Source organism: Phocoena phocoena, chromosome 3 (assembly GCF_963924675.1).
Source record: "Phocoena phocoena chromosome 3, mPhoPho1.1, whole genome shotgun sequence".
Lineage (NCBI taxonomy): Eukaryota > Metazoa > Chordata > Mammalia > Artiodactyla > Phocoenidae > Phocoena > Phocoena phocoena.
In genome coordinates, this window is record NC_089221.1 from 172,456,804 (window position 1) to 172,478,181 (window position 21,378).

General features: G+C 61.2%; 1 protein-coding gene across 1 annotated transcript; it reads left to right on the top strand.

Annotated features, from left to right (window-relative positions):
- The first annotated feature begins 912 nt into the window (after positions 1–912).
- THOP1 (thimet oligopeptidase 1) lies at positions 913–18,619 on the top strand. Its single transcript, XM_065875248.1, has 13 exons — positions 913–1,081; positions 3,225–3,437; positions 5,740–5,888; positions 6,904–7,011; positions 9,706–9,808; positions 13,029–13,189; positions 14,212–14,347; positions 14,548–14,914; positions 14,995–15,196; positions 16,996–17,182; positions 17,288–17,416; positions 18,043–18,179; positions 18,430–18,619. The coding sequence occupies exons 1-13, from the start codon at positions 1,066–1,068 to the stop codon at positions 18,583–18,585; spliced, it is 2,064 nt and encodes a 687-aa protein (XP_065731320.1). The 5' UTR covers positions 913–1,065; the 3' UTR covers positions 18,586–18,619.
- The last annotated feature ends 2,759 nt before the right edge of the window (positions 18,620–21,378 follow it).

Here is a 21,378-nt window from a genome sequence, read left to right on the forward strand (position 1 = left end):
TGGGATGATTAGGGAAGGCCTCTCTTTCACACGTGGATTTGGAGAACGGAAGGAAAGCACTCCAAGTACAGGAAACAGCGAAAATGAAGAGTAACAATTAAACTTGATGTCCTCAAGAGAGAAAAAACCGAGGGTGGGTAACGGGAAATTCCCTAGTAAATTAGCGTTAAAGTTGCCAGAAGCGTTCTCCCAACTCATTTTTATCCTACTTAAAACGCATGCACACTTAACACCTTGGGTTATTTTCATTTCTTTTGCAGAAATAAAGGAGGTGGGTTTTGGGGCCGGTTTAATTCTCGCAACTTTTTCTTTCTGGGTGTTTTAGACGGTTCAAGGTTTTGTGTTAACCGAGAACCCTAGATATAGGTCAGGTAGCTGCACTGTTCCAAAACACCTGTTGTTTGAAGTCGTGGATCCGTTCACTGAAGCTTTCTCAATGATACTTGCTTACATTTCTGTTTTTTAAATGAATGTGTGTTTAATTTAATTGACCAACTGGATTCAGCTAACATATGTGGCGCACCATCTCTGTTCATTAGACGCTAGAAGCTGGCCAGGATGCTGGGAGTGGGATAAGAGCCTGAGATTTGGGGAGCGACCACGGAGGACCTTAAGTGAGGGAGAAAACTTGTAAAACTAGCCAAATGCCCAACAAAGGTAGAAAGGAGGCAAGTACAAATTAATACAGGAGCTAGAAGCCCAAGCGAACTACTGGCAGAGAGAACCTAGCGAAGGCTCCGAGGTGCCAGCTGTGTGGGTTTCCATGGAAACGCCTCCCCGAAGGCTCTGCCCTCTCACCACTGAGAGCCAATGAAGGGCGGGGGTGGTTCCAGCGCATGCTCAGGAGGAGTCAGCGCCCGGGTGCACAGCCTCGGGTTGTGGGCGGAGCTGGGGTGCGCGTGCGCCCTGCCGTCCGGCGCACGCGTCTCCCAGCATTCAGTTGGTGCGCGGGCGGCTGGCACCTCAGTCCAGTAGGCTTCGGCGGTTGAGTGGAGGGAGGCTGACGGCTGTTACGCCGACGCAGGCCAGGTGGAGGGAGAGGTCGCCGGTGCACACCCGCCAGCCATGAAGCCCCCCGCAGGTACCGGCCGCCCATTGGTGTTGGCCCCGCTCGCCGGACCCAGGAGCCGCGCGCGCCCTCCCTCGGGGTGGCCCCTGGGGCCTAAGAGCGGAGCCCAGTGACTCTCGAGTGACCCGGGCCCAGGCAGGGGAGGGGGGTCAGCGAGCCCGGAACCCCGAACCCTCGGTTGCCGAATGAATGAACAACTTTAACAGCGCTTCACTCATTCGGCAAACTCCGTGTCGCTTTTGCTGAGGATGGGTCTGGCCCTTGGGTGGATTCTGAGGGAGTTCTAGACGCAGTTCCAGAGCCAGAGACGGACGTTCAACAGGCAAAAATTAAGCGAGGGCTTTAGACAGTCGTCGGTGCCGGGGCTGGTGGTGCTTCTTTAGGGAGGGCGGTCCTGGAGGACTTCTCGGTGGAGGTGGCATTTCACTCAGCCTGGACCCCGTGGGGAGAAGCAGCTGTCCTGCGGGAGGAGCGTCCCAGATGGTAGGAATCGCGAAGGCAAAGGCGGGGAGGCAAGCGCACCAGCAGGGCGTTTGGAGAGCAACAGGTCATTTTAGCTGGAACACGGCTGGGAGTCCCTTTTATGGGAAGCACAAAGGGGCGCTATGGAAGGGTTGGTTTTCATTTAGGGGAGCGATGCCACCCACATACTCTGTTTTAGAAAATCGCCCAGGATGTTGAGTGGTGCCTCCTGGAATTTTCTCTTGCCCACCTATCCTCCCTCTGTTCTTTCTGCAGCCCATTTCATGCTGATAATCATAATTACGCTTATTCAGGCCTCAGGGAGGCAGGACTGTTGTCTGCCTTGTTTGCTGCGGGATTGTTAGCTCAGAGACCTGGGACGTAGGTGACAATCAGTAAATATTTATGAAAAGAACGTGCCTGCTCCAAGTTTTCAAATCCTAGTTCCTCCAAAAGGTTTTCCCGACAATTCCACCTGACTCGGACCTCCCGCTTTTCCTGAGCTCCTGGAGCCCTTCTTTACCACCAGATTTAATGCAGACTCACGGTCCCTCTTGTGCAGTTCTTGAAATCCAGAATATTCTGCAAAGATATTCTCTAATTTGAAGCAGTCATTTGGCCAGAAAAATCGAACCTCTATTGAGGTGAAGAGGCTCCCCCCCGCCACTTAGTGTGTATCAGTGGAAGTAAGCTGCCCGGCTTTGAACCCCACCTCTGTCGCTTGCTGGCTGTGGCATCATGGCAAACTCAGGATTCCCATCTGTGAAGTGGAGCCACATAGGGTGCAGAGTACAGAACTGCCTGAGAGTTCAGTGAGGTCAAAACACCCTGGAACACACAAGAAGGTTTTCAAGTGACAGCTGTTGTTTTTCTTTTAATTAATTAATTAATTTATTTATTTTTGGCTGCGTTGGGTCTTCGTTGCTGCGCGTAGGCTTTCTCTATTTGTGGCACACGGGGGCTACTCTTTGTTGCGGTGCGCAGGCTTCTCATTGTGGTGGCTTCTCTTGCTGTGGAGCACAGGCTCTAGGCGCGCAGGCTTCAGTAGTTGTGGCGCACGGGCTTAGTTGCTCCACAGCATGTGGGGTCTTCCTGGCCCAGGACTCAAACCTGTGTCCCCTGCATTCGCAGGTGGATTCTTAACCACTGCGCCACCAGGGAAACCCGACAGCTGTTGTTATAGACCACAGTCTTGTATCCAAAAACTCCTGGGGCTAGGGACGTCACAGTAATCAGGATTTACCCCTCTTTTAGAGAATTAATACATTACAGATGTTCCAGGTTCCATTCAGGGAGGTTGGGGGTACCACCCTGCAGTGCAGTTATTCTTCCAGTGAAACACAGGTATATGCCGGATGTCCCGCTCAGCACCGCTGACTTCGAGGGCGGGGCCTCTCCTGGGGACGGTCCTGGCTGCTGTGGGGTATTGAGCAGCACACCTGGCCCCGCTGAGGCAGGAGCATCACTCCCTAGTGGTGACAACCACAGACGTCCCCAGACATCCCCCAGTGTCCCCTGGGGGCAGGATCACCTTGTGCTCTAGAGGACCAATTGCCCTGTGCGTCCCCAGAAAGCCCTGGGGCCTCGCCATCTGTTCTGGGAAACTGTGGGCTCTCCCCAGCCTGTTACTCTGACCCTGATTCCGAGCCTGAAGCAGACACGCCGGGTGTGGGGTTCTGTTTTCTGGGTCCAGCCTGTGCAGGAGACGCCCTGGACGTGGCGGCACCGTGCTCGGCCGTGAACTACCTCCGGTGGGATCTGAGTGCCCAGCAAATCGGGGAGCTCACCACCGAGCTCATCGAGGAGACCAAGCGCGTGTACGACCGCGTGGGCTCCCAGGAGCTCCAAGATGTGTCCTACGAGAACACACTCAAGGCGCTGGCCGACGTGGAGGTGTCCTACACAGGTGAGCCCTGCCCAGACTGGGCAACACCACCTCCTCCCCGGGGGCCCGGTGGAGAAAGGCAGCCTGGGCTGGCCAGCTTGCTCTGTCCCTGAGGGCCCAGAACGGCAGCGTCAGACAGTGTCTGCCAGTTCTCCTCTTGGGGAGCCGGCTCACGTGCCAGCCTTGAAACTGGAGCCCCTTCTCACCCCTGCCCGTGTGCCTGCCCGGGGATCTGTTTGTTTTCTCTGAGCCGCTGAACTTGGTCCCCTTTGGTTTTCTCCTCCCATGGCGCCCTGGGTCCCCTGATACCCTGAGGCGTCCTCATCGCCACCCCGTGGGTCCTTCCCTCTTCGCCTCCACAGTGTGTCTGCTGCCTTTGTATGTCAGATACACAGCTCGCCTCCCAGAGCCCCCTCTGCAGAGGTTGATGAGGCAGAGAACTCCGAGCCGAGGAGACCCCCTGTGCCCGAATCTCTAGAGCAGCTGTTTTTCTGCGAACCATCTAGAATCCCTGAATTCCAGCTGCGGGATTCTCACATGTCCCTGATGCCTCGCCATGCAGGGTCTACTTGCCCCTGGCCTGCAGGCTTAGACTCCAGAGGGTCTGCCCTGGGGGGACCCAGTGTGCCTTGGGCCCAAGGGTGAGGGCTGCGGCTCAGGCAGCGGATGGAGAGCCCGCAGGCTGGCTCTGCCCTCCAGTCCCCTGCTCTGGCGGGGGCGGGACAGGGGTGGCAGGCTCAGTCTCCCCTCTCATTTGTGGCAGGAGGCTCTGGAGGGTGGATGATGCAAATTCCCACCTCGGGAGGGACCCTGCCAGACATGATTTGGTCTCTCCTACTCCACTTCTGTGGCCTTTTCTTTCCATCTCCCCTCAGTAACCTGAGTAATTTTAAAGGAAACTAGAATTGGACCATGGCACTCCCCTCGACCAACTCCGGTGCCTTCCCACTGCCCTGGGGGTCAAGGTGGAAGCCCTCGACGTGGCCTCTGGGGCCCAGCCACGCGCCGCCTTGCCCCTCATCCTGCGCCCCGTCTGGGGGCTTCGTGCCAGCCGGGGAGCCCCTCCCTTCTGCGTGGCTGGGCGTCGGGTTCTTTGAGCACAGACTGAGCTCCGCCCAGCGCCCCTTCCTGTGCCCCGTCTCCCCACACCAGCCACCTGGACTAATCCCACACTCTGGTGTTTCGTTGTCATACTCGGTGCAGTAACAGTCTGCAAATCCCAAACGGACAGAAAAGGCTGTTTCTGTCCTTTTCACAGCTTGCTCTCGGGCCACCGGCATGAGACCCGCCCAGAGCCCCACCGTGTTTGGCCTAGTCAGCTGAGCCGGTGACTGCCCTGCAGAGGTTTCCACGCTGCAGCTGACCCACCAGACCTGGGCCATCTCGGTGGCCTGGAACCGTGGAAGCCACCAAACTGTGATGTTAATTCAGGTCTCCCCCATGCAAAGTATATGCTTTTTTAAACACTGCTGTGTTGAGATAGAATTCACATACCACGTAATCTGCCCACTTAAAGTATAGACGTCATTGGTTTTTAATGTGTTTAGCATATCCAACCTTCACCACTCTCCAACTCCAGAGCCTTCCATCACCCCAAAAAGAAGCCCCGACCCCATCAGCAGTCACCCCCTGACAACACTAACCCACTGTGACTGTGGATCCTCCTGTTCTGGACGTTTCCCATCAATGGGATCACACACCGTGTGTCCTTCTGTGTCTGGCTTCTCTCACTGAGCATCGTGTTCTCAGGATCCGTCCACGTGTCAGCGAGTGTCGGGGCTTCACCCCTTTTCATGGCTGAGTGATGCCCCCGTGTGTGGAGGGACACGTGTCCAGTCATCTGCTGATGGCGTCTGGGTCGTGTCCACTGTTTGGTTACTACGGATCATGTCATGCTACTGTGATGGCGCGTGTAGAAGTTTTGGGTGGAGGATGTTCCGTTACTCTCAGGTGTGCCCCTGGGGGTGGGTCTGCGGGTCATGTGGTGACTCAGCTGAAGCGTGTGCTCTCACAGCCGCCACGCGTTCTGTCTCACGAAGTGTCCACGTGTGCCGTGAAGTGCAAAATCTTTGGTGAGCTGCAGCGTAGCCATGGGCAGCCACGGCTCTTTTCTGGCACCGAGTCCCTTTGGCCTCTTCCGGTCTCATCCTACTCCCTGTTGCGATCCCTCTTGGCTTGGGGTGTCCTGAGCTAAGTTCCTTCTCTTTTGGAATGTGAGTCCCCGAGGACGGGGTAACTGCGCCCATCTCTAGCCTGGGGCTGGCACCCACCCGTTTCCACCCGGGGCCGTTTTCACACCTGTCCTGTCGTCTCCCTGTTTCAGTTCAGAGGAACATCCTTGACTTCCCGCAGCATGTCTCCCCATCCAAGGACATCCGGACAGCCAGCACGGAGGCGGACAAGAAGCTGTCCGAGTTCGACGTGGAGATGAGCATGAGGCAGGACGTGTACCAGAGGATCGTCTGGCTGCAGGTGAGCGCGCGATGGGACCTCTTCAGACTGGGTCGTTCCGCTCCCCGGGCTTTACGAGGTGTCAAGCTGGAGGCAGCCCCGCAGGTGGGCAGTGGGCACCACGGGCTGTGCGCTGGGCCTGGGGAAGGTGGTGAGTTTCACGGTGGGGCCGTTGGACCAAAGCAGACGACGTTAGAAACGTGACAAAGACGAGTGGGAGGGAGGAGAGGAAGCATAAAATGCCTTCCCGGGTCCACACGTTACCTCACTTTCCCGACCTTGCTGGGCACACCTAGAAGGGACGTCCAGTCTCCAACGTGAGGTGAGGGACGAGTAACACGTGTGTGCACTTCCTGCCTTCCTGTGGGTGCTCCGTGCAGCCGGCCGAGCACTGCTGCCTGTGTCGGGGGGACCACAGATACTTCTCACGTGGCTGGTGGGTGGTTCTTAGAACCCGCTGATGCGTATCCCTCGGGACCAGGGGAGGCCCCTGGGTGCTTTGTGCAGACACAAGGGCGGGGGCCTCTGAAAGCGCAGGCAGTGCTGCTTTTAACAGAAGTTTTCACTGACAGAATTAATTGTAGGTTCACGTGCAGTTGTAAGAAATGATTCAGAGTGGTCCCGGCTACTTGGCCCCGTTTTCCCCAATGTCACCTTTTGTGAAAGTAAAGTCAGCGTCCCAGCAGGCTCCTGACGTTGACACAACTGCCCGTGTCATCCGCTGCCCTAGGAAGGTCCCCAGCGGCTTTCGGTCTGGGTCTCTTCCCAGTCAGGCGAGCACTTGTGTACAGTTTCTGTGCGGACTTCAGTCTCCATTTCTCTGGGGTAAGTGCCCATGACTGCAGTTGCCGAGTCCTGCGATGGCTGCTTTGTTAGGAAGTTTTGCTTTCTAGGAAACTGGCCAACTCCTTTCCAGAGTGGCTGCACTGACTTGCGCGGCCTCCAGCGATGACTCCCCTGTTCTCTGCTGCCTCGCCAGCACTGGGCACCGTCTCGATGTTTTGCTGCGAGCAGAACTTTGGTTATCTTGTTCTAGGAGAAGGTCCAGAGTGACTCGCTGAGGCCAGAGGCGTCGCGGTACCTGGAGCGGCTGATAAGCCTGGGCAGGAGGAACGGGCTACACCTGCCCGAGGAGACGCAGGAGGTGAGCGCCTGGCCTGGGCCCCGTGTGCCTGCCTCTGCCCATCTTTCTGCCGCCTCAACCCCAGGAGGGAAGGTCCACGTGGACCAGCAGTCCCACTGCACCTGCTCTGCCCTCGGTCCTCAGGGTCACAGGGCTTCCCCAGAGCACGGGCGGCGTGGGCCCCTCTCTGCGTCCCGCCTCAGCCCCGCCTCAGCCGGGCCCCCCGCCCCCCATGGCTTTGCTGGGAGGGTCTCAAGGAAGGACCGCCTCCTCCGAGCCCACTCCACCCTCAGTCCCCGCTCCCACAGAGCTTCCGTCCCGACGCCAGGCCCGTGGGGCTCCCATAGCAGCAGCTCTGTGACTGTCGGGTTTCTACGGTTCAGTTTGGACTCCATCTACCCGGAGTCAGAGCCCGCAGGTCAGGGCTCGGCCCACGCCGGCCACAGGTCCACGTCGTCCTTTGCGCTTGTGGCTGACAGGCTGTGTCAGGAGTTCCCACGCGCCCACCCCAAGTTCCATCCGTCGGCTAGCGCGGCCCCCCAGAACACAGGCACCCAGTCCACGGACCGGACCACCGGGTTATCATAAGGAGCAGCCAGGTGGCTGGAGGAGGTGTGGAGGCGTGGGGCGGGGCCGGGGCTTCCGGGCCACCTGCAGGCGCCCACCCGGCAGCTCTCTGAGCCCTGAGTTTACCGAGATTTTGTTCCATGAGCACGATTACATCGTTGGCCATGAGCCACTGATTCACGCTGCAGCCGCTGTCCCTCTCCCCTCCCAGGAGGTGGGCAGGCAGTGGGGCTGTAAGATGCACCCCACCCTGTGGCTTTAGGTTTAGGAGCTGTGTGCCAGGACTGGGGGCCAAGATCCGACGCGTTTCTCCCGTAATTCACAGCGCGGATCCCGCTGGGCACAGAGGCTGGGGGTGATGGGAGGCTGACGAGCGCGTCCGTCTTCACCCCCTCCCTCCTCTTTGGGCTGAGCCCTGTGGCCACGCAGGTTCCCAGTGGGCCCAGCCCCCCGGGGCCTGTCCCTTCAGGTCCTTCCAGTTACCTGACACCCCTCTGCCCCCAACATGGACCCCAGAGCCCTCAGCTCTTCCCACCCCTGGTCCAGCAGGACGGGGTCCCCGCAGCGCCCTGGACAGGTGGGCGATGGGCAGCCCGGCCCCTCCCGGGAGGCAGCCTCGTGGGGTGGGGAGGGGGCCGGGCACGGCGAGCCACCCATGGTCGAGCGCGTCACCTCCGTGGGGGGCGTGTGGCGCCGTGGCTGCACGCGTCTTGACCTCTGGGATCAGACCCAGCTCTGCCACCAACCAGCTGGGTCCCCGGAGGCCGGTCACTGGACCCCGTTGTCCCTGTTCACCCTCTGCAACGTGCGTGCCCCAAGGACCCCCTCACAGGTGGTCGTGAGCGCTGACCGAGTCGGTTTGTGTGGAGGACAGAGAACAGTGAGGCCAGCAGATGAGGAAAGAGCTTGTCAGTCGCAGTTCTGGGCAGGGGCCCGCCTCGTCACCTAGGGCCTCCCGGGAGCACGAGGGTTCGGCAGCAATGAGGGGAGGGGTGGCTGGGGACTGGAGCCTGAGGTGTGCGTCCCCGGGAAGGAGCAGCTCAGGATCAGCTAGAATGATCCGGGGCTCTGGGCCTACCCAGGGTGATGAGCGCGGGGGGACGGTGGCCCCGAGTGTGGGAGCCCTGTACAGAAGGGGCTGGGGTGCATCCCTGCGCTGGCTGGTTTGCATCAGAAAGTGACAGAAGCGGTTAATGCAGGTACCAGGCCCGACCCAGGGCTCAGCGACAGTTCTCGTTACTCAAGAAAAACGCTGTCCCGCTTCGGCCGGTGCTGTGCCTTGTGGTGGAGGAAACCGGGACTCGGAGGACTGTGGGACTCCAGCTTCCAGGGTGGGCTGGGCGCGGGGGCCCCGAAGTCCTGCGGAGCGGCAGGCGCGTGGAGCTTCGAGGCTGGGGGAGCCGAGGGTGTGCACGCTGGGGCTGCGCAGACCGCCTTGACGCTTGAGAACCACTGGCCGGAGGGACCACGGGGACGCCCGGGGAGGAGGGCGCCCAGGAGAGGCGGCCTGCTGGCGCGGGGTGAGGTCCTCAGTGCCGCCCCACCCTCCCAGGGCGCCCTGTGCTCCTGCCCAGTCGTGGCCCTTGGGGCCGTGAGGCTGCAGGGAGGCCAGTGTCTGGCACGGCGCCTGCTGCCTGCAAACGCCCGGCGTCCCTCGGGCTGCTTCTGAGCCAGGCGTGCCCGACGAGCCCCTGCTCCTGGCAGAGCCAGCGGGCACGCTCCCCCAGCGCCCCTCCTGTCCTCCGACAGGCATGGCTGTTCAGCCCTGGAGCGGGGCGGGCGCGCTGAGTCCTGGGCCGGGCAGGGGGTGCAGCCTGGGCAGGTCCTCAAGGCGTCCCTCCTGCTGCTGGCCCGGCAGGGGCCCCAGGGAGCCGGTGCCTTTCTCTGCACCCCACGTCGCTCCCTCCCCCAGGCTGGTCCATTTCTCCCTGTTTCTGAAAACCAGATAGACCCTGAAGGGACAGAAACTTAGCTCCTTTGAAATGGCTGAAGCTTAGGCTGTCACCTTGGGGTAACTCCTGTGGAGGGTCCTAACAGTTAGGACCCGAGGCCCTTTCTCTCCCATCTCCCTCCTCTCATCCGCCTCTTCTGCCTTAACCCCCCTCCGTGCCCCCGCCCCCCGATCTCACGGCCGTCTTCTTCCTTCAGAAAATCAAGAGCATCAAGAAGAAGCTGAGTCTCCTGTGCATCGACTTCAACAAGAACCTGAACGAGGACACGACCTTCCTGCCATTCACGCGCGAGGAGTTGGGTGCGTGCGGGCCCCGCGCGGGGGTGGAGAGGCGTCCGTGTGCCCCTGACCCCCGGGAGGGCCTTCTTCCGCGGGGGTGCTCAGAGTGTTTGGGTCCCAATGTTCTGGATCCTTCCTTGGGGGCGGTTGCGGTCTGTCTACCGAGATTCTGCCCCAAAGGGAGTTGTCCCCCAAGACCCCACCCCCACCCTGCTCTCTGTGATGTTTCTTTAATCTCACAGGGTCCTCCCCAGCCTGACCAGGCGTGGGGTCTTGAAGGGCTGGGGCCTGGGCGGCTTTTGCAACTTCTGCCCTCTTCCTCGAATGCTTTATTTTGAAAACTCACACCTGTAGGGAAGTGGCAAGAATAGCACCAGGGAGACCCCATGTGCTCCCCGGGCCCGGCCTCCCTACGTGGATGCCGTGTGTGCTGTTCCTGCGCCAGGGCCTCCGGACATGTCTCTAGGAGCAAGGGCACCTCCTGAGTCCCCGGGTGCAGGCAGCCCTCGGGAAGCAGAGCGTGGAGCGGTCCCCCAAGCCGTCCCGATGGCAGTCTTTACGTTTCTGGCCCCATCTGGCTTGAGCCAGGCCTCAGGCATTGCATTTAGTTCCTGTCTCTCCAGGCTCCTTCCCTGCTGATCGGTTCCTGAACCTTTTACAAACTTGCTTCCGTCTTGCCCACGCTGATAGTTTTGCAAAATCTAGGCCAGGTGGGCAGCGGCCTGTCAGTTCTGCCCGGGGTTCAGATGGGGCTGAGCATCGTTACCGGTTCTGTGTAACAGGCTGTTGCATAAGATGTGACACCTCGTTTGCCTCTGGGCGGGTGGGTTTTGGGGACACCCACGGATGCACGCTGACCCAGGCAGATGCTTCAGGTCCATCACGCCAACCTCTGCTGCCCTAACTTCTGGTCCCCAACCCCCTGTCCCGGGCAGCAAGACCCAGGTGGCTCCTGGGGTTCACGGGCCAAAGGGTGATCCCGGGCCTCCGGAAACTGGCAGCTGAATCTGCTGGCACAAGCTGTCCTGTGGGGCTGCTTTCCCCCCATCTGTCCAGCCCAGGGGCCCTGCTGTCATGGCCCGGCCTCCCGGGCGAGAGGGTGAACTCCAGCTCCATGCAGCAGACATTCAGAGCCCTGGTGACCTGTCTCACAGGGCTGGGGTGGCGGCTGGACATGTGTGGCCAGCCTGGTGGGGTTTGACCCCGTCTGCAGTTTCAGTTCCAGCTGAGCAGGAGCCTCGCTGGGTTATTTTCTCCGGTTGTGGAAGGATCCCTGGTGTCATTTTACAGAAACATAGATGGTGTGTTCTTTCTCTGTTTTCTCCCTGCTTCCTGTCCTTCCTCTCTCGCCCTCTCTCCCTCTCCCTCCCTCCCTCTCTTTCTCTACCTCTATCCCTCTCCTTCCCCCTCCCCGCTCCTTCCATCTCCCTCCCTTCCCCTCCTCCCTCTCCCCCTCTCCCTCCCTCCCTCTCTCCATCCCCTCCCTCCCTCTCTCAAGAGAGAGTCATACACACACATAACACTTTGGTTTCTTTCCCTAAATCTCAGTCCTAAGGCAATTTTCTCTAGGCGTCTTCTCTGTAAAGGCGCTATTCTCCGTTCACAGTCAGTCATTTCTCCAGAGAAGCTTGGAGGTTTGTTCCTCTCATTTGTTTTCACCCACTAGTCCTGTGTAATATCTTAGTTTGTATCTTCTTGTAAGTCAGAACTCACCCCCACTGCCCCACCCCACCCCCCAGTACTTGCTGACCAGTGTCTTTGTATGTGTGGGCTTCCAGGTCCTGGTCTTCCTGGTGGGGTGCGGTCCCCTGCTGTCATCACTTACTTAGATGCTCATTGTCCCAGTGTGGCCTCGAAGAGCCCCTCAAGTGGACGTGTCCCTGTGATTCTTCAAGCACCTGCTATTTGACACAGGGTGGGCCGGGCTCACTTTGTCCTCTCCCTGGCCCAGCCTGGCCTGGCCCTGGTGGGATAGTCAGAACGAAGGTCTGGCTGCTGGGTGTGCGCCCAGATGCTGGGAGCTATTGCTTCTAGGCCCCCTCAGCTGACGAGAGCTGTGTGCACACACGCGCGCAGACACACATCCATGAGTGCCTACCAGTGCCTTCAGCTCAGGTCGAGCATCTAGGGATTCGCCTCGTGGCACCCCTTCCATGCTTTCACCACCTTGTCCAACAGTGAGAACCGGCTCCTGGGTAAGTGTGAGGCTGAGAGAGAGTCACAGGGTCTTCCAGTCCCAGTAGGGAGGAAGAGCCGGTTCGGGGCGAGGGTGGCTCTCCCTCAGCTGTTTCTTGTTGGGTTAGGGTTAGAGTCACGGGCACACCTGTCGGGGCCTGCCGAGACGGCCCACCTGAGGGGGATCCTCTAGGGTTCCTCCACCCCTCCCTCAGCTCCCAGGCCCCAGGCCCCAGGCCCCAGGGCTGAGCTGGGTGGCGAGGCTGGGGCATGAGGGGTGGTGGCCTTGCATCGCCCAGGCTGTGAGGCACAGGTCCCTGGAGGTTTTAGTCTGAGGGCGATGCACCCGGGTCTCCATGCTAAGAGGACAGGCCAGGTTGGAGGCCAGCCATTGCAGCAGTGCTGACAGCTGGGATGGGGCGGGGGCACCGCCCAGTCAGGGCTGCCTGGCGGGTTCTGCCTTCCACTGGTGCCATCCACCCAGAAAGGACACAGAGGAGACGGCAGCCCATGCCATCCCGGGGTGGATGCCGTCCTGGGCTGGAGCCTGTCCTGGGGTGGACGCCGTCCCAGGGTGGACACTGTCCCGGGTGGACGCTGTCCCAGGCTGGAGCCTGTCCCGGGGTGGACACCGTCCTAGGGTGGACGCTGTCCCAGGGTGGGCACTGTCCCGGGTGGACGCTGTCCCAGGCTGGAGCCTGTCCCGGGGTGGACACCGTCCTAGGGTGGACGCTGTCCCGGGGTGGGCACTGTCCCGGGGTGGAGCCTGTCCCGGGGTGAACGCCGTCTGCAGGTGCAGGCTGGCCTGGGTGGAGCTGAACATAGCTTTTCCTCCCCGAGGGCATCTTGATGAGGAGAGCAGCAGCTGTCTGAGGCGGGAGAGCCCTTGACGTGGCTCCTTTGGGTGCAGAGGTGGGAAGTGGGCGTTTGGGTAGGCCGCACCGGGCACTGTGCTCCCTGCTGGCTCCCATTCCTCACTTCCCACGCGGGAGGGACGCCCTCCCTTCCCACCTGGGTCGGGCAGCCCACGGGGTCCTTTCAGAGCTCCCCGATTTGGCTCCCACAGGAGGGCTCCCTGAGGATTTCCTGAACTCGCTGGAGAAGACCGAGGATGAGAAGTTGAAGGTCACCCTCAAGTACCCGCACTACTTCCCCCTCCTGAAGAAATGCCACGTGCCCGAGACCAGGAGGAAGGTGGAGGAGGCCTTCAACTGTCGGTGCAAGCGGGTGAGGAGCCCGCCTCTGCCGGCTCAGTGCCCGGAGGGGCCCACGAGCTCGCTCCGCCCCTAGCAGGTGTCCGGGGGTCTGCCTCCGTCCCCCAGGCTCCCCGGGGCAGGGGTCTGAGCCTCTTCCTGAGCTCGTGCTTCTGCTCCCTCGCTCTCGAGCCTTAGCCTCAGGTCCTCTCCCTCTCGGGTGTTGCCGGATGCCCGAGGAGCTCGGATTCACAGAGGTCCCCCCCATCCCCTCTCTGTGCCTAGCATGTGGGCCTGGCCTTCTCGCTGTGGCCCGGGCACGGCCTTGACATTCAGACATCGGGTTCTGCAAGGACACTTGTGTTTGGTCCATACCGCGTGTGGCTGCAGTCTGCTTCTCCCATTTAGCATCTTCAGTAGATGGGGGCTGTGCATGAGCCCTTCATCTTCCCCGCAGACACCACTGGTGCTCGCTCGGCCTCGCGGGGGATGCGGGGGGCACGGGGGACAGTCCTGTGTCCCCGCCTTCTCGGCCTGCAGACAGGCCACGTTGGTCCTGTGGTGACTGGGGGCTCCCAGGAGAACCCCACCGCAGAACCGGAGAGGTGGCCCCCAAGAAGGTGGCGTACGCCTGGGGCCGGGCCTCATCCGTGAGCCACGGGCCACCTGCAGCAACAGGTGTCTCACCGTCCAGGGGCTGGGTGTTCGGGCGCCGTGGGGTTGAGCTGCTGTCTGCACGGCAGCCGTGTTTGTCTTGTTGAGCCCGGGGAGGCCCCTTGGTGGCTCCTGGAGAGCCTGGCCGCATTGCTTCCCGCCCTTGGCCTTAGAGCCCATCACGGTTCACGATCTTTCTGGTTCCGAAGGACCTGTCTATAAAGACCACATGGTAGGACAGCACCAAAGTGTCTAGAAATCTGGGCCAGGAGGAGGAGGGAGGGGTATTGGCTGTGCGCGCCAGTGGCCTGAGAGCCCTGCCCACCTGCAGAGACCTGGCCCGGGGCCCCACAGGGAGGGCATGGCCCATGGTCCCCAGCGCTGGCCGTCTCTGGGTTCCAGGAGAACTGCGCGATCCTTGGGGAGCTGGTGAGCCTGCGGGCCCAGAAGTCCCGCCTGCTGGGGTTCAGCACGCATGCCGACTACGTGCTGGAGATGAACATGGCCAAGACCAGCCAGGTGGTGGCCACTTTCCTAGGTAACCCTGCCTCCCCCTGGGGCCCAGTGGGGAGCGGGGTCAGGCGGACCTGGACTGGACGCGGTGCTGCCTGAGACCCCACTGTGTCAGCCTGGGGGTCACCTTCCCAGACCCTTCATTATGCCTCGAGGGGCGCGGGGTTGGGGGCGGCTGGGGAGCCGCCCCAGGGACGTAGCCGAGCCTCTCCCCTCCGCCCACAGATGAGCTGGCCCAGAAGCTGAAGCCCCTCGGGGAGCAGGAACGGGCCGTGATCCTGGAGCTAAAGGAGGCCGAGTGCCAGAGGCGGGGCCTGCACTTTGACGGGCGCATCAACGCCTGGGACATGCGCTACTACATGAACCAGGTGGAGGAGACGCGCTACCGCGTGGACCAGAACCTGCTCAAGGAGTACTTCCCCATGCAGGTGGTCACGCGCGGGCTGCTGGGCATCTACCAGGAGCTGCTGGGGCTGACCTTCGACCTGGAGGAGGGCGCCACTGTGTGGCACGAAGATGTGACGCTCTACACGGTCCGGGACACGGCCTCGGGCAAGGTCATCGGCAAGTTCTACCTGGACCTCTACCCTCGGTGTGTGCTTGGGGGAACGTGTCGGCCATGGGCCGGGGATCCTCTGCGGAAGCTGGGCCTCACCCCGCGTCCCTCCCCAGGGAAGGGAAGTACGGGCATGCGGCCTGCTTCGGCCTGCAGCCCGGCTGCCTGCGGCAGGACGGGAGCCGCCAGATCGCCATCGCGGCCATGGTGGCCAACTTCACCAAGCCCACGCCCGACGCACCCTCCCTGTTGCAGCACGATGAGGTGGAGACCTACTTCCACGAGTTTGGGCACGTGATGCACCAGCTCTGCTCCCAGGTGGGTGCGGGCGCGGGGCTGCGGGCAGGAGCGGGGGAGGGCCCAGGCGCGCGTGGTCCTCAGGCATGTCCTCGCCGCGGGATTCTTCAGCCGACGTCACCCCGGACGTGGCAACGCCCTCGGTGTCAGCTTCCATCGTCAAACCCCACTCACTGAGCAGGTAAACAACGGAAATGGATGTCCTGGAGGCTCTGGAGGCTGGAAGCCACTGATCAAGGTGTCAGGGCTGGTTCCTTACATGTTAAATACATGTACTCAAGAGTTGCCTTTAAAAAAGAAAAGAAAGGAACGTTGCCTGCAAGTCTGGTGACAGCCAGTGATGAGAACCAGAGGGAAGGCTCTGGGGCCGGGAACACCGCGCCCAGTGAGGCCCTGGGGCTGCTGCCAGTCTCGGTGGAGGCTCAGCAAGTCCCAGTGACTTCCCCACGTGGGACCCCCAGCTGAGCGGCCGGGCCCAGGACCCACTGCTTGCTCAGTCTTCCTGCGGTCAGCCCTCCGTCCCGAGAGCGATGCTGTCACAGGCTGCACCGGAGCACATGGGGACAGTTCACTGAGCTGTGCAGCCGTCACTACTGCCATGTTTTGGAACATTTTCATCACCCCGAAAGTGTCCCACATGCCCTTAGCTATCACTCCCTCCCCAGCCCATGACAACCAGGAACCCACTCTCTGACTCTGTGGATCTACCTGTTCTGGACGTTTCCCATCAGTGGAGTCACACCCTGTGGGTCCTTCTGTGTCTGGCTTCTCTCACTGAGCATCGTGTTCTCAGGGTCCGTCCACGTGGTAGTGAGTGTCAGGGCTTCACCCCTCTGTGTGGCTGAGGGATGTCCCCGTGTGTGGAGGGACCTTTTATTACTAGTATGTTTATGAGCAGAAGGTTTTGACTTTGAAGTTCAGCCTATTAACTGTTTTCTTGCACGTTTTGTGTCCTATGGAAAAAATCCTTCTCTAACCCGAGGTACTGAGTTTCTCCTGTCTAGTTTCTTCTGCCTTTTCTGCCTAGAAGTTTTGTAATCAAGCCTTTAATTTTGTTGTTGTCCACTATGGTGGAGTGTTGTCTGTGGTGTGAGGCTGGGGGTCACCCTCTGTCACCACGTTGTCGCCACCGATCCCCACGCAGCCACATGTGATGTGTGTTTCTGTTTAAAGACACCTGGTCTGATAGCAATTGTTGATTCACTCACGGCGGGGTTGTAACCCTCGCCTGAAGGAAGCTCGTCTGACACACGCACTGTCCCCGTGAGCACGTCACCGCCCTCCTGCACTTGGGACACCGGCCAACACTTCAGCTCTATGCTCGGAGCCATGTCGAGCAGAGAAATCACCCCAGAAACACAAAAATGCACACATTGGAGCATTCAGCAGACCGTGAGAAGGACGCTAGTTTGCAACTGGGGCTTGGAACCGGAAGTTGGGGGTCAAGTGACCCAGGAGTGAGGAGGCAGCGTCTGCCCTGCTCCCTGGGGCCTGGGAAGGACATGCCGGGGTCACTGGGCTCGTGTGGACCCACACCTGCCGGGCCTGGGTTCCAGCCGCACTCCGTCAGGCGCCGTGTATTCAGGAAGAATTTCAGGCACGAAAGAGGAGCAAAGAGCGCCTGCCAACGGCCGCCATCCGGTTGCGCCGTGTCCGCACCTTTGCCTCCTGGGTGCGGGGCTTTGGCTGGAGAGTGTTGGCTCCGTGGGTGGGGAGGGGGCGCGGTGATCCACGGGGTGGCGGGCTCTCTGCACCCCTGTGTTCCGGGCAGGTCTGGGGTCCGGGTGGGCCCTCCTGCAGCTCCACAGCCTGCCTTGCAGGCCGAGTTCGCCATGTTCAGTGGGACACACGTGGAGCGGGACTTCGTGGAGGCACCTTCGCAGATGCTGGAGAACTGGGTGTGGGAGGTGGAGCCGCTGCTCAGGATGTCCCAGCACTACCGCACGGGCAGCGCCGTCCCCCAGGAGCTGCTGGACAAACTCATCAAGTCCCGGCAGGCCAACACAGGTGCGGCCGGGCCAAGGGAAGGGAAGGGGGCTCCCAGACCGCCTGGCTGGAGAGGGCGGCCTGGACACAGAGCCAGTCCCACGTCTCCTTCCTCCTGCCCCCCAGGCCTCTTCAACCTGCGCCAGATCGTCCTGGCCAAGGTGGACCAGGCCCTGCACACGCAGACGGCCGCAGACCCAGCCGAGGAGTATGCCCGCCTCTCCCAGGAGATCCTCGGGGTCCCAGCCACGCCAGGTAGCCACGCGCGAGGCAGGCCCACCTTAGGGGTTGGGGTGGCGGCCACTGCCCGGGTCAGGAAGATCGTCTAGTGGTGTGTGAAGGGGGACCGACCGACACCCTCCGGCCGAGGCCGTCGGACCTCTGGCCTCTTCCCGCCTCGGTTCTTGGGCTGGTCCCTCCCTCTGTGGCCCGTGGAGGCCAAGGGTGGGGTGGGCGGCTCAGCAGGTGCTTTCTGGAGAGCCTGGAAGGGGCAGGAGAGGGCTTCATACCCCGGACGGAACGCATCCACAGGTTTGCACGTGCATGTCGGTGTGGACACGCGGTTCACTCCCTCGTGAGCGCTTTAATCCGTGCTCTCCCCGTGGCGGAGGGCGAGCCCTGATTCACCCCTCAGAGCCTCGGCAGCTGACTTGTAAGAGGCTTAGAGGTGAACCCTCATGAGCTTCAGCAGAAAGTGGGCAAAGATTTATTTGTGTCCCTCCACTGAGTTGCCCGCAAGGTCCCTGTTTTCTTGAAGTGTTGGGCCAATTCTCCCTCTAGTGGCAGGGGTCTCAGACAGGGCTGCTTTGAGGCCCCCGCTCTCGGGAAGGGGCACTGAGGGGCCAGGGGGCCGGGCAGGAGCCTCTCCACGTGTGTCCCAGGGACCAACATGCCCGCGACCTTCGGCCACCTGGCAGGCGGCTACGACGCCCAGTACTATGGCTACCTGTGGAGTGAGGTGTACTCCGCGGACATGTTCCACACACGCTTCAAGCAGGAGGGCGTCCTGAGTGGCAAGGTGAGAAGCCGGCCTGCTGCGCAGACCAAGACCGCGGTCCTCGGCCTGGGCCTAGATGCCTGTGCCACCCGCCTGGGCCTGCCCGGCCCTGAGGACCCTGCCCTGGTCCTCCTGCTCCCCTGCCCTTTGTTCAGCCACAGCAGAGGTGGCTACACCCACACCCCCAGATCCCCTCCCTTGGGTGCTGCTGGCCCCTGGAGCCACGGGTGGGGCTACTCCACCCTCCTGCAGCCCCGCCCCCTCTCGGCAGGTGGGCATGGACTACAGAAGCTGCATCCTGAGGCCGGGCGGCTCCCAGGACGCCAGCGTCATGTTAAGGCTCTTCCTGGGTCGGGACCCCAAGCAGGACGCCTTCCTCCTGAGCAAAGGGCTGCAGGTTGAGGACTGCGAGCCGCCAGCCTGCTGACGGCACGGGGTTCTGCCCACCCCAGTGGGCCGGGTGCCTTAGTGCCCCACCGGGGCAGGGGAGGGGCCGCGTGTCCCCCCAGCCCCTGAGTCCCTGGCGGCCGGCCTGGGCCAAAAGTCTCCACCTGGATGTGTCTAGAGAGCCTGGCGTCAAGGCTCCCACTTGTTGCACTAATACAGCCCCTTCCTGGGGAGCTTTCCTGGTTAAAACACGGTTCTTTGAAACGGAGGCATTAAAAAAAAGGCTCCAGTCCTGGTCTCTGACTGCCATCCCTTCCACCACAGGAGTGGCATGGGGGCCATCACTCTGGCGGGAGTTCTGACCTTGGTCGGGGATCGGCCCTGGGGCCGTTGAAGGCTGCTCTCCGCTGGTGACGCGTCTGGGTCACTGGGAGACGGCTGAGCTGTGGGGTGAGTTCAGGCGGGGATGGCCCCCCCACCCTCGCCGGGCCGGCTCTCCAGTGACGTGGTGTCAGTCTCCTGCCAGCCTCTCGCCCGTCACTGTTTGGCATGTCGGGGGCTGTGATTGGCGGGAGCTGGTTCTGGCGGTGGGCACAGCTGCGGGGAGCCCGGCCGTGGCTGGCCCTGTCCCCGTGCCCTGTCCTGCTCACGGCCGGCCGGCTCTGCTCCCTCTGGTCACCGGCAGTTCGTGAAGTCTGGGCCACAGCAAGGGGCTGTCTTTCTGGGTCCTAGCAGTTCTTCCCAAAGGCCTTAGAAGTGTTTTTTGGTGGCAGTAGGAGTTCAGAGAGGGTGCTGCACCGCTGGAGCGGGTAGGGTGGGCTGGACCGTCCTGTGTGTCCTTCCCTGGCCTTTGAGCTCCTCGGGAGCCCTGCCTCCGGCCCTTTGTCCCCACAAAGGACGCCAGGCAGCGGAGCGAGGGCGCGGGCAGCGCCCTGACCTTCTCCCTGGGGCCCAGGCGGGCAGGCCGTGCCACGCTCTGTCCTCCCCTCAGCCCGCCCGCCCGTTCTCACCCGCCCTGGGCCAGTCGGCTGTGGACCAGGCTGTGGTGTCTGCCCTTCTGCAGCACTGGCTCAGCTCTCTGCACCCACTTCTGTGCCTTCTGTGTTCTGGGCTGGTCGCTGGCCCAGAGCCAGTGGGTGGGTGCCCCGTGGCCAGGAGGGCTGTTCGTATGAATTACCTGGGGCTCGAAAAGGAGCACAACCTGCCTTCCGTCCGGGCACCTCTCGATGGATATGGAAGTGGCGTGTCGGGGCCTGGGGGCTGCTCGTCTTCCTCTGCACCGAGCCCCCAGACGGTCCCCAGCTGGTGCAAAATCCAGGTGTGGCGTTGGCACCCCAGCTGTGTGCTGGGCAGTCCATTGCAGGAGCCACAGGCCTCGGGCCGGTGGGCCACAGGGTTCCCAAGCGGGCAGGTCAGGACCGAGAGGGTGAGGCCTTTCCCCAGGTCCAGGGCCCAGACTGAATGCCGGCTGGAGGCCCATCTGCTCACTGCCCACCCCCCAGCCCCCGCCCTCGCACCAGCCCCCAGCGCTGAGCTCAGGTGTTTGATGCCCAGGCTCCGTGGTCACTGAAGGACTTGGAAGCAGGTTGCCCCACAGAGGCTGTTGTTCTCAGAGCCCTGGGCAGGGGGCAGGGAGGACAGGCACAGAGCCTTGCTGGGGTGTGGTCGCCAGGGCAGCCGGAGCAGCCTCCACACAGTAAGTAAGGGCATCTCACCAAAAGCAGTGCATTTCTCCAGCCGCCCTGGGAGCTGAGCTCAGGTCCTGGCGCAGGAAGGGCCAGCGGTGCAGCTGTTACCTGTCACTAGGGGGTCGTGCCACCTCTTAGATCCTCCCCCTGTCCCCTTCAGGGGTTGCGACAGGACCCCTGCAAATCGGGTTGTCACTCCTCCCCATCCCCTACCCCTCCTCCATGAGGGTGGAAGGAACACATTTTTAAAAAGGATGGAGTTTGGGCTTCTGGTGGCACAGTGGTTAAGAATCCGCCTGCCAATGCACGGGACACGGGTTCGAGCCCTGGTCCGGGAAGTTCCCACATGCCGTGGAGCAACGAAGCCTGTGCGCCGCAACTACTGAGCCTGAGCTCTAGAGCCCGCAAGCCACAACTACTGAGCCTGCGTGCCACAACTACTGAGCCTGCGTGCCACAACTACTGAAGCCCACGCACCTGGAGCCCTTGCTCCGCAACAAGAGAAGCCACTGCACTGAGAAGCCTGCACACCGCAATGAAGAGTAGCCCCTGCTCACCGCAACTAGAGAAAGCCCGCGCGCAGCAGTGAACACCCAACACAGCCAAAAATTTATTTATTTGTTCATTTAAAAAAATTGATGAAACAAGCGTCTATCCAGGGATGGTTCGATACAAAAAATCTAGTCCCTCCACACGCGGGAGCATCGCTTCGCCGTGAAAAGGAGAGAAACACTGACACTCGTTTACAACGTGGATGGACCTTGAGAACACGATGCTCAGTGAAAGAAGCCAGACACAGAAGCAAGCTGTGACGTTAATTGTAGGTGTCAACTTGACCGGGCTGAGGAACGTCTGGATAGCTGGTAAAACATTTCCGGGTGTGTCTGTGCAGATGTTTCTGGAAGAGATTAGCATTTGATTCAGTAGACTGAGAGATCCGCCCTCACCCATTTGGGTGTCATCCGACCCATCAAGGGCCCAAGTGGAACAAAAAGACAGCAAAAGGGCAAGTTCCTTCTCTCTTCTTGAGCTGGGACGTCCCTCTCTTCCTGACCTGGAGCTCCTGGTTCTCGCGCCCTTGGCCTCGGACTGAATCACACAGAACCCTCCATAATTGTGTGGCCAATTCCTATGGTAAACCTCTG

Bases quoted from the DNA above. Each gene is read 5' to 3' on its own strand.
- THOP1 (XM_065875248.1), top strand. The intron at 7,012-9,705 runs GTGAGCGCCTGG...TTCTTCCTTCAG, and splicing joins TGCCCGAGGAGACGCAGGAG to AAAATCAAGAGCATCAAGAA. The intron at 13,190-14,211 runs GTGAGGAGCCCG...TCTGGGTTCCAG, and splicing joins TCAACTGTCGGTGCAAGCGG to GAGAACTGCGCGATCCTTGG.